The sequence below is a fragment of the Dermacentor silvarum genome, chromosome 1 (genome assembly GCF_013339745.2).
Source record: "Dermacentor silvarum isolate Dsil-2018 chromosome 1, BIME_Dsil_1.4, whole genome shotgun sequence".
NCBI lineage: Eukaryota > Metazoa > Arthropoda > Arachnida > Ixodida > Ixodidae > Dermacentor > Dermacentor silvarum.
In genome coordinates this window covers 336080910-336093112 of record NC_051154.1, presented here as the reverse complement: position 1 = coordinate 336093112, position 12203 = coordinate 336080910, and the positions used below count along the sequence as shown (strand labels likewise).

At 44.5% G+C, this 12203-nt stretch overlaps 1 protein-coding gene across 1 annotated transcript in view; it reads left to right on the top strand.

Moving 5' to 3' along the window:
* Positions 1–12203, top strand: part of LOC119443683 (ATP-binding cassette sub-family C member 3) — a 203301-nt gene that overhangs the window by 28854 nt on the left and 162244 nt on the right. The window contains exon 5 of the mRNA XM_049660466.1: positions 10245–10306. Within this exon, the coding sequence (XP_049516423.1) occupies positions 10245–10306 (62 nt within the window). The remainder of the gene's footprint in view (positions 1–10244; positions 10307–12203) is intronic.

The following is a 12203-nucleotide window of genomic DNA, read 5'->3' as shown; positions in this document are numbered from 1 at the left end:
AAATCAACCTGTTCTGTGGGCACGATAGCGTTTATAGGCCTTTGGGAAAGGACGTCTGCCCCTGTGTTCTCGGCTTTCATGCCGTGGCGGATGTCAGTTGTATACTCAGATGTATTTGACGCCTGACGCAAGCACTGCACTGTGTGTGCGACACCGTCTCACATTAGCGAGCGCAGGGCGCAGTTATGGACGTTGTGATGATTGAGGATGAAAATTTCTACGCCTTCAAGAAAATGGCGAATGGCCGCCTACCAGCATTTCTCTCCCAAAAGTGCTGTAGCATCGCTCAGGGACGGTTCGATTCCTACAGAAGAACAAGGTTCCATCCACGAGCTGCTGCTTGACAGCAGCGAAAAAGAGCGGGGGGGGGGGGGCGTGTTACTTCGGCGACGCCGTATCTTGAAAGCGATCTGCGACGTGGAAAAAGTGCGAGGCCGCGCGAGCCTGGCCTTCAAAGCGATCTGCGGTGGTAAAAAAGTGCAACTAGTGCCGGTATAGCTTCGTGTGCGCTGTGCTTTCGACGTTTAGTTTGTGTTGAAGGGAGAGATGGCAGGAAGGTCAATTCGCTCGCTGCTGCTGTCGCGCCTCCTCACTCCAGCTTTTGACAGGGAGTTTCGGCGGTCATCGAGCCAGGTGCGTTCCAGTTTACTTGTGCATGCGTTACACCGTGCTTAATTTCGTCAGTAAACGAATGTTTACAAATTTGTATGGCCTATAAAACTACTATCCTTAGTTCGTATACTTGTCCACTAATTTGCTATCGTAATCGATGCTTCGCCTTTCGAGCAAAGCTGGGATATTTTTTGTTGTTTTTTTGTTTTGTGTGCGACGGCGGCGTGACAGTTGCTCTGGATCGCGGTGCGCACCCGCGCACCCGCGCAGTCGCGACAATCGTGTGGATCGCGGATCCTGCGATCACAGCGATCGTGGTGTTGTGCAGCGCGATCACCACGATGAAAGCAAGGAAACTTAGAAAGGGAACAGTGAGCGAAGGCGCGTCAAGCGAGGGTAGGAGAGGAGGAATGTTGCCACCTTTAGTACATGCACGGGCCTTATTCGAACACCCAAATCCCACACATGCCCGCACAAACATGCAATAAATTTCCAGCGATGCGCCATTTCCCATTTTAACGTAAATACCATGTGCACATGTCGCTTGTGAGCATCTATTGCGCACACGTACATCCAAGCAATGCAGCTGTTATTGCTATAGTCGCGCTTCTCGCTGTTTTCTTTGTCATGCACCTGTGAATCACAGTTGTGTCGGCATCAATACCTACGACTCTCAGTTTATTTCACTACTGCTGCTAACTGTACTGGCCGGAAGAACCGCAGTGAAGTTGAAAGCAGGATGCTATAAAGCTGTACATGTAACGTCGTTGTTGCATAAGCATTATACATCATCTCTAGAGTCGTTGACTTTCTCCTTTAAACGCTATTCACGCGGATTCCGTTTGTTCACCCACAAAGAGAATGATTCGGTTACCTATTAATTAGTGACATTATGGCAATCTCATTGCTTTTTACTTGACCGGCGACGTGAAAAGTAAAGTTGCAGTTTTTCCATCAGTACGTTTTTTTGTGCTGCAGAAGAAATTTTATAAATTTTGCGCTAATAATAGAGTTTGAATTGAATAGCATTAAAAATATTTAACGAGATATGATTGGCGGGAGGATCTATGTGTAGTGGATACCTTGGGTGTAAAGTATGCTACAGTCGTAGATGTACCCTTTTGCAGACGTAATGGCCCCGACAAAATATTTATTGTTCTAAAGACAGCGCACCAGCGGACGGAACATGGACAGAAGAGACAGACACAAGCGCTGACTTCCAACTAAATTTGGCAGCAAGGGCAGATGCTGTACATGCTACACACACACACTCACACACACACACACACACCCACACGCACACATACACACACGTTATCTCCAATCAGGTGTGCCAATCAGTCTTCCAACCACTGATACGAAGTTTTTACAAAAGATAACCACCTATTTCCGATGCACACCTTGCTTCGAAATAAGGGGTGACCATTTTTAAGTGTTACAAATTTGTAAAAATCACCTCTGGCAGATAGATATCAAGGTTATAAACAGGGATAAAGTGCCTCAGAAAGGGTGACCAATGTTTCGATAGGAAGACCCATCTTTGTCAAAGGAGGCCTCGTCATCCTCGGCAGGTTAGTTTTAAATGGTTAGTAGGGTGACATCACGTCGATGTCGGTGGCGGCTGGCCGTCACCGACATTGACGTGACATTGAGTTGATTAGTTTAATGTATGTTTCGATTTTCCATACAAGTAATGTCCACCTCTGAATAATGCAGCTCAAGGACTTGAATTATGCTGTCTGCCACAGACGGTGCTTAAATAATCGGTATAATCTATAATTGATCTCCCCATATTTGCGTCAATAATTTTTTTCTGTTCAGTGGCAGAATCACCGCAATAGCGTGCTGAAGTGCTTCAATTCGCAGTTTCATTCGTTAGTGGAAGGAATGGTACGTCGCCTGTCTCAGCAAAAATTAATGTCTATGCGCACATTGTAGTAGGGATTACGACGTGAAGTACACACAAAATGGTAATTTCTACGCCATTCCAGAGCTTATGTAGGCGAGTACAACTGAGTGTGCAACTGAGCTAAGCTAACTACGGAATAAATGTGGTTGGTAAGTGATCTATCCGACACTTTCGCGCCTTTCGTGTCCTCTAACTTTTTGTTTTGTAAACGGCTCTCTCATATTCTCGTGAACGATAACTACGAAAGGAATGTAAAAGTAGGCAAGAGTAATTTTTTTTCTTCGCGCATGACAAAACTACCTTGAAACGCGTGGAAACATGTATGACTGAATCAGTGTTGCAATTGCCTGTAAATATGAACATCAAACCTTAGTTATGTTTCTCTAAAAAGCACTACAATTGACCAACAAACTTAAGGCAACAGATGCCGATATTATCAGACTTAAGGATGAACGCATCCGAGAAACCTGCAAATGACTACATGTAACATGAAGATAAAACTTTTTGTCTTGCCACGGTGCATTTATCATGTTTCAGCAAAGAAAAAAAACTACATGTCATTGACATAAAAAATCGCAAGTCATTCCCCTCTGTGAAGGTAGATGACCAGCGAAGCTGTTTGGCACACGATGGAGAGCACACGACTTGCGTCGTCTTCCATGGCGAGCCGCTTGCAGCTGGCCTCTCGGGAACGATCTTCACATGTTTGCCGCCGGCCGCCGCCAATTGCATTCGCGCATCTGTTCTCGCCGTCGCTATTCGTAGGCGCGCTTCACCTCGGGAGTGCACACTATACGCGGCCTCCCCATTACGACGAGAGAAGTGAAATTCAAAATGTAGAACGGCAGCCTCTTTTGCTTCCTCCATGCCGACAACGCACGACGGGACCGCCGCCCCTGGAGAGCGGAAGGAAACTAGGTACGCACGAGCTTGTAACGACGAAAAGAGAGGGCAGTGTGAACAGACATGGCCGACGCGGGCCGCACAGCCGTAAACCTTTGAGAAACGCTTATTATCTACCAGAGAGTACTGGTCTTAAAAATGGTGCCTATTAATAACAAATTTATTCAAATGCATATACAAGTAATCAGACGTCTAAGGTTTTGCTTAGAATGAAGCGATTTTGCATCAAATTCGGGAGCTGAGTTTCTGCACACACAGATCTGTCGAAAGACACGAAAAATGCATAGAACCCTAGGCATAAACATCTTCGCTGTAAAATGTTTATTGTGGCGTGTTTTAGCACGTTCAATTGCCATTGACCGCACGGTAAAGTTATTTACATTTAATCTTTGTTATCATTATCTCGGGAGGAGGCCGGTCTGGGTTGGGATTTTGGCTTTATCACCAAAGCGTTTAGCCTAGCACAAAAATAGTACGAAGACTTATATGAAGAACAGGACATATACATAGCGCTTTGTGTGCGTCCTGGTTTTCCTCTGCGTTCATGTATACCAGGCATGCAACGCTGAAAACCTTTCAGCCATGACGCTGATATTTCTCGTAACTAACCACAGTGGTCGCATTCGATCTGTTAAACCCATGAATATAGTTCTGCACTGTCTAGTGCATCGGTACTTCAAGAACTTGCGGACACATGATATGTCAGAAAAAAGTGTGTGTTACCCCTCGCTGACTCTGACAAAGAATACAAAAATATGGTTTGAGAAAAGGAAATGTTTCACAGGCGTTTGCGTATGGGGAGATTCCAATCGGAAATTGCATTTTTCCTTTAAAAATATACTCGAATATTTTGACGCAAATTCCATAGTTTGATTTTTTAAAATTACGGTAGAACCGGTCTCACGATGACTGTCGACGGTATTGCGTTAGCATTAGCATATAGAATCTACGCAGCTACAAAACGTATTGATGCTTTCGAAACGAGGCATGTATGAGGCGTGTACTACAGCGGGACTCCTCTTTCGGGCTTCCCAAGGAATACCCGACGCCATCTAGCGTAGTCTCCACCGCGAAGCCTGCAGCGCGTAGCTTCCGAAATGCATGGCGCGCCGGCGCGTGAGAACGCTGAGAAACGCGTGAAGCGGCCACCGGGCTCCTCTCTCCCGCTTCATACTGGACAGTCTGCGCGATCTGGTGGCACTGCCGCGAAGTTCGCGCATTGCATCCGAGACGAGAAGCGTGGCACGCCGGTGCCTGCGGACGCTGAGAATTGTACCCTCGCTTGCCGCACACTCAGGCTCACATGCTCAGCAACGCAAGTTAGCGAGACGTTCATTGAAGAGCGGCACAAGCCTAGTGCATTCATGACGCAGCTCGCTGAAGCGTTGGCGTGAAATGCGTTCATTCAAAAGTGTCACATACCAAGGTCATGTGTGGCGCAGTCTGCTAATGCATGGGTAGCCAGCTGTCCTTGAGGAACCCCTGTGACGTGGGTTTGATTCCGCTCAGCATCGGATATGTTTAAGGGGTCGTTTTCGTCATTGTGATGTGGCAGAACCCCAGTTGCACATGCCTATAGCTACCCAAGATGGCGTCAAATACGTTCGCTGAAGAGCGGCACGCACCTACTGGCACATACCCAGTGATGCAAGTTCGCAATGAACACGTTCATTGGAGACAAGCCCAGACCGAGTGACACATTCCAAGTACTCCACGTCAGCGTCAAAGCGTTTCTTCGAACAGTGGTCTAGTCCGGCGTCTACAGTGACCCATGTTGGCGTGAAAGTGGTTCGTTGAAGAGTCGCAAGTATGCACACATTGCCACACACTCCGTGACCCAAGTTGGCCCGATACTCGGTTTCGAACCCTGTTGCTTTAGTACCGAAGCCCGATGCACTACCCATTCGACCACGGAGTACATGGTGACCATGGTTGCCGGGAAAACGGATACAAGCATACAGAGATATATACATAGATAGAAACATACAGAGATGGCCGTCGGGAAGTTCTTGAAGTACAGTAAGAATGCTAATCCATTAAAAGTCGCAGTTCCACCCAAAAGGCGGAACTGCGACTGTACAGTGCCGTCCACTGCTTTGAGAGTGCGCGAACGGCCGTCCTTGCTCTGCGGGGCGGCACCTGGCGGCGGTAGCTGGGTCCGAGGTAGCGTGCCCAGGAGCATGCACGGCCTAATAAGCGTGCGAACTTGCGCGTGTTGCATTTAACCAAAGGTGATGTTCGTAAGCAGCTTTGTTATCTCGAACCGTCCGTGAGCGCGCATCATTTGTTGTGAAAGGATCAGTGCGCGTTATCAGCCCATACGTTTCATTCTATGGCAATTTCGGTGGCACAAGCGTCCTCAGGCCGAGTGCAGATTTGGGTAAACAAAGGCGCTTTTCAACCGTCACCACTCATGAAAAGCAGTTCTGCATGTCTATAAGGCCGCGGATGCTCTTGGGCACACTATCTCGGACCCTGCAACTGCGGCCACGTGTCACCCTGCAGACCAAAGCCGGCCGCTCGCGCGCTCTACACAGCAGTGGACGTCACTCTACATCTGTGTGCACAGTCGCAGTTGGAAGTCGATGAAACCTCTAGTTGAAGTTGTTGAAAGACAATGGTGTTCCTGAGTGAGTTGGGGGCGTCATGATTGCGCATAATGACAGTACAATTGCGAGAGCAAATGATCAGACATCTAAACGAATTGAGGTTCATAGCTTTATCGGCCGTATAAATTGCAGTAATGATTCGCTTACTAATTTAATTAGCAAGCCTGGGGTCACGCACGCATAGGAAAACATGAAGAGATGTTCATGCACTCGTAGCAGGGGTCACGCACGCATAGGAAAACATGAACAGGCGTTGTGCCAGTGTATAAATCGGGGCCTCGCGAGCTAGTCAACAATTACAGACCGATATCTCTAACAAGTATTGTCTGCAAAGTATTAGAGCACGTCTTGTGCAGTCACATAATGGCACACATTACCAATCATAACCTCCTCAATCCGAAACAGCATGGTTTCAGGCAAGGGCTTTCCTGTACAACTCAATTAACAGAATTCGTTCATGAAGTTTGTGGTGCACTGGATGCTCGTTCTTGTGTTGATTCGGTGTTTGTAGATTTTAGAAAAGCTTTCGACCTGGTGGATCACACATTACTTGTATGTAAACTACGTTGGTTTAATATCAATGAACAAGTAATTGCATGGATTCAGGAATACCTTTTTTGCGGTTTCAGCATGTATTGGTAAATGGTGCGAAATCTAGTGCGGCCCGCGTAACGTCTGGCGTCCCCCAGGGCTCGGTATTGGGCCCATTACTTTTCTTAACATTTATAAATGACCTTCCCAACACTATTGTTTCTTCCGTGAGATTGTTTGCTGATGATCTGATAATATATAGACAAATTACAAGCATTGCCGATACTGTTATTTTGCAAAATGATTTAGTTAAAATACAAAACTGGTGCAGAGAGTCACATATGGAAATAAACACACAGAAAACTGTCCACATGCGCTTTACTAAAAAGTGTATGCCAGAAGCAGTATATTATCTATCCGGTTCCCTATTGCAGACTGTTTCCGAGTACAAGTACTTGGGTGTATTTCTCACGCCATCCATATGTTGGCACAGGCACGTTGATTTCATTACAGCAAAGGCATGCAAAGTGTTAGGATTTCTACGGCGTAATACAAAACTCTTTCCACAGCAGGCTCGTGATATTCTGTACAAAAGCTATATTAGACCCATTTTAGAATATGGATGCACCGTATGCGACCCTCCTACGTGTACCGACCGAGATAAACTTGAGAGAGTTCAGAATATAGCAGCACGGTATGTAATGGGCAACTATGAGAGAAACTTTAGCGTTACTACTGCAAAACAAACATTAAAATGGGACACTTTAGAAAAAAGAAGGCAGACATTACGCTTGAAACTTTTTCACAATATATTTTATGGCCAAATTGGAATAGACCGCAATAAATATATTCTTCAGCCACATTATATATCCAGACGAACAGATCACGAGCTCAAGGTTAGGGAAAACAGTTGTAGAACTAAGCTTTTCAAAAGCACTTTTTTCCCCAAAACCATTTTAGAATGGAATCGACTGCCTGCTGCCGTGGTTGGTATACTTAATAATGAACATTTTGTAAATGCTCTTTGAATTTTTTTTACAGTATATAGTTAATGTATATTTTGCAATCATTACATAGTGCTTTATTATTTAGTTGTATGATGCCGTTTCTTGCCTTTTTTGTGTATTGTATGGTATAGTGCTGTTTACATTGTTGTATGTAACCCCCCCACTGTAATGCCTAAATGGCGCTGTGGGTATGACAGTGAATAAATAAATAAATAAATAAATAAATAAATAAATAAATAAATATATAAATAAATAAATAAAAACAGATCTCCCTCGATGACGGCGAGCACGAACTGAAGAACGCAAACACATAGGAGCAAACGTGCTACTTCTCGCTCCAACGTGTCTCCAAAACTTGAGATTACGCGACCACCAGGCACTAGGCGCGCCGGAAGGTAGCGCACATGCAACCATCAGCCGTCTGGGCCCGTCCAAGCGTTGCACACGCAAAAGATAACCTCTAAGATATATTGTGGGTGGTTTCTGAGATCGGCGGCGCGAATAGCTAAGCGCAGGCATGGTCGGGATAGATGAAGAGACGTGTGCTCACCTGCCCCCCCCCCCCCCTAGCGTGCGCTTGAACACAGTACCGCACGCTAACTCCCTCCCCACCCCCACCCCAGCTTGTGCTCACTTTATCAAGTGACCTGCAACACTGGGCTTGCATGAAGCTACCGCCATTGTCTGCTCACCCTCGCAAACTTTTTCTCGCACACACAGTATATTGCGCGCGGGCCGCGATAGGATCTTATAGCAATTGGGCTTAATTATAAACCTTACGGGGACGCCGACGGTGAAAGTTCGCCTGGAGGGTTCATACCACCGCTATAGCAATTAGAAGTCAAGGGCTCTCGATCTGTAACCAGACGAGTGCGGAAAATTATTCTAATCGAGGCATCACAATCGCAGGGGCTTCCGTTTTTTAATTCATGCTGTACTCATGACGCTTCCAACCACACGTATTGCCCAGATTGCGAGCTTTCACGGTGTAACAACATGCGAGTAATAGCCCTGGGTGAGTCCGGACAAGCTCATTCTTCACTTTTCACCCGTGCTCAGGCGAAGGCTTTTCATTATGCGTACGAGAGGCTGACAAGCGAAAACCTGCTGTTTCGCTGCAATTAGGGCAAACCTCAAAAAGCGCCTGAGTCTCTCAACACCAGGGTTTGGTAGCGGTGCCTCGAAACAACGTTGGCTTCTCGCACTGTTAGAGACATGGCCATATTTATAGTCACACTTTGTTTCAACAAAGGACACAAAGGCTTTGAGGAGGTACTACAGGAGTTGCGCGTCCTTTCAACGTAGGAGTCGATCACTCTCAGACACTAGAGAAGACCGGCAGAGGAGAATGAAAATATCTGCAAGACAGAAAGCTGGAGCTTCATCTCGTCAAAGGTGTGTAGCAAGGAAAGCCCGGCTGGAGGAAGTGATGGAGAGAGAGAAATATTTACCGAGGAAACGCACAGAGGTTGACCTGAGGCAATGTCAAGTAGCCTGCTAGTCTTCTCAGAGGGAAAGGAAAATGAGCAAGGTAATAAAGGTTCTGGGGGTATCATCAATGCCGCAGGATAATTTTGAAGTTCTACGCTTCTTCGGAAAACACTGGTTTCTGAGCCAATATCACGCCCGTTCATTTTCAGCAATAGCAATAAGCATGTTTAGAAATTTGTGAACTTCAATTTTATCCTTTTTCAACCTTACGCTGTTATTGCTCTTTGTGCAAAAAACGTCTTGTAATTTTTGTCAAACAATTTTGACCAAATTTTGCATGCACATGCTGAAAAATGTGTAGAATGTAAATAATTAAGGTTTCGTGTAACTTGCAGTAACTTTAGTGATGTAAATTATGTTTAGTGATGTAGAAAACCACTCATCAATATGCAAGATAACGGGATGACATCTTTCTTTAAATAATGAAGATAAAAACTATTTTCGAGCTTGTTCACAAGTACTGTTATAAAGAGGAATATGGGCTATTCTATAATGATTTTTGGCATGGCATGAAGCTCAAACCTTGCACAGGAGATGCTACTTTTTCCATTTCCGGGGGCACAGAAAAATCACCAAATTATATATAGCGAAACAAATATTATTCAAAAATAAACAAAATTGTCTCTATATTGTACATAGGCTACCTCCAATTAGCTCTGTTATTAACTAAAATGGTCCTCTCCGCCACATCTCCCCTCAAGATGAGTTTCCTTGATGTGTTTCTTTTTGTCGCTCCAGGTTGGTGTTTTATCGACTGCAGCTGCTGCTTCAAGTCAAAGCATTTTATTTGGAACTTGCACAAATGTTCACATTATCGAACAAGCACAAACTTGATAGGGAATTATTATCGCCTTCCTATATTTATATTGAAAATACTCCATTGCGCGCTCCGCAAAGTATGAAAGAAACCGCAAGTTACTTCTGATTTGTTTTCGTATAATGAATGTTTGTGCTTCTTCATGTTTTACATATGCCTTTCGGATATAGCGCAAATAAGTACACATGAACACGAAGAAGACATGACAGACGCGGACGAGCGCTCGTCCGCGTCTGTTGTGTCTTATTCGTGTGTATGTGTACTTATTTGAGCGATATCTGGAAGTAATTATGTTAGACCAACTAGCCCAACAAGGGGTCCTTTTGAAGTTACATATGCCGACTGGTTGTTTCCTGAAACCACAGGAACTAACAGATGAAGACTCATCTTCTCTTCTTGCTCGGCAAGTCAGCACAGTATTATTTCCGTAAGTAGAACAAGTCACTTTTTAAGCATGCCTAATTTTTTAAGAAAAAAAAAGAACGTAAGCGCACCGGTAGCAGCCACATACTACTCCTAAAGACTGAGATTATAGGGACTGTTGCCAAACTAATATGTAATGCAAAAACCGATGTTGCAAGGTATACATTTTCATGGTGGTCTCTCATATGTATCGGAACAGGGAAATTAGGTCCTACGGAAATCTTCAATTGTGAGCATTGTTCTTGGTTCTAGACATTCTAGTGTTAGAAAATAATTCTTGTAGTACAATCTGCATCGTGCTGCATACCAAAATAGTACTTTCTTGCAATACCGTGTGAATGGTTTCTGGATGTGTCATTACTTAATGTTCATACGAGCACATCAATAAGTAGCACAACTACCCTTTTGTTTGCGATTCCCAGCTAAACATATTGAGAACTGAAATGGACTTACCAATCATGCTTTTAATCAGCGCAAGAACATTTCGCAAAAAAAAACTGCAAGAAAAGAAAAATATTAGGTTGAAGTTTTGATGGCTCTTTGGCCATTATTTTTAGTCAGGTTCTGGCTTTCTATTTTTGCTGAGTTGATGGTGCAATTTCGCAGCGCTTGTTGTGCTGCCTTGGCTGCGTTCATGCCCGATTCTTTGTGCTCTACAACGCAGTATTTGTCTATTCTGTTTTTCCAATCCCTTCACCTCCTCGACTTTTCAAATGAACTGTACCAATGTGCTCTTTTTAATTTTAATTGTGGGAACGCGCTTACTTGAAAGCACCAAAGAAAGAACAGAGACGGACGCAAAGGTTTACATGAAAAATCGCTACTAGCAACTGTATATTTTTTCATAGGTTGTCATATTTATAATTTATAGTTGCAGAATTAAGGATCGAACGAAAGCCATAGAAGACCATCCTTGGTTGTTATCTTCTTGCGCCCCTGTATGCAAATCAATTTCTATTTATGACAAAGTGGCCGATCGCACGCTAACATACGTTTCTGCACCTAACGGTGAATTCGGAAGCCCTCACGACAGATTCAAAAATCGCCTTCTTTCTTTTTTCACTGTATAATTCTTGTTCTGGCAAATTCCGGCATCGGTTTATTGTGCCAGTTTTCCGGGATGGATTACCTGCTGACAATTGTTCCCTTTCCTCACTAAGTTTTGTTTTGATGCATATCTTGAGATTTGGCCGGTATTAGTGCCTGACAGACGTTAGTAGTAGGCTTTGTGCGACTTCTTAACGCCCAACGAACTTACGAGCTCGTACAACCGTGCACCTGTTATCTTCGCGGGTTTGTTTTCTGTAATTAACCTCGTTACACAAACTTATCAGTAATGTGGTGCTTCTTTTTACTTATCTGCTTGCTAGCCAGGGGCCGAATTCCCAAAGATTCTCGTTCATAAGCGCTTTTTTTCAATTGTACAGCCGCCTTCGCTAATGTGTACAGCTTCAGGATTAGCTAAATTATTCTCTTATGAACAATTCTAGTGCAAGGGCTTTTTGTGAATATTGACCAAAATTGATATTATGGAAATCGGTTATTTTTGGAAGACCCGTGCTTCTTGTACGTACGCGTTTGTTTTGTGAGGGCTATCGGCTTGCTAATGATTCATCTGTCCACTATTATTAAACTAACCACGTAGATTTCCACCTGCGCACTCCACGTATAAGCCAGTGTTGCCATCGATCACCCATGTGGCAGGCCATATTATAAATCTTTGAGTAAGTAGGCAGGGATATGGACGAGGATATGGACGAGGGATTGTCATGTGCCAACAAGTATAAAAAATTGGAAGCCGATTCAACCGCTAGCTGAAGTTGACGAAGGTCACTGTGTTTTTTAGCGAGTTGGTGGTGAGTTATTGGGCGGCATCACTGCGCGTGACACTCTATCGCGTC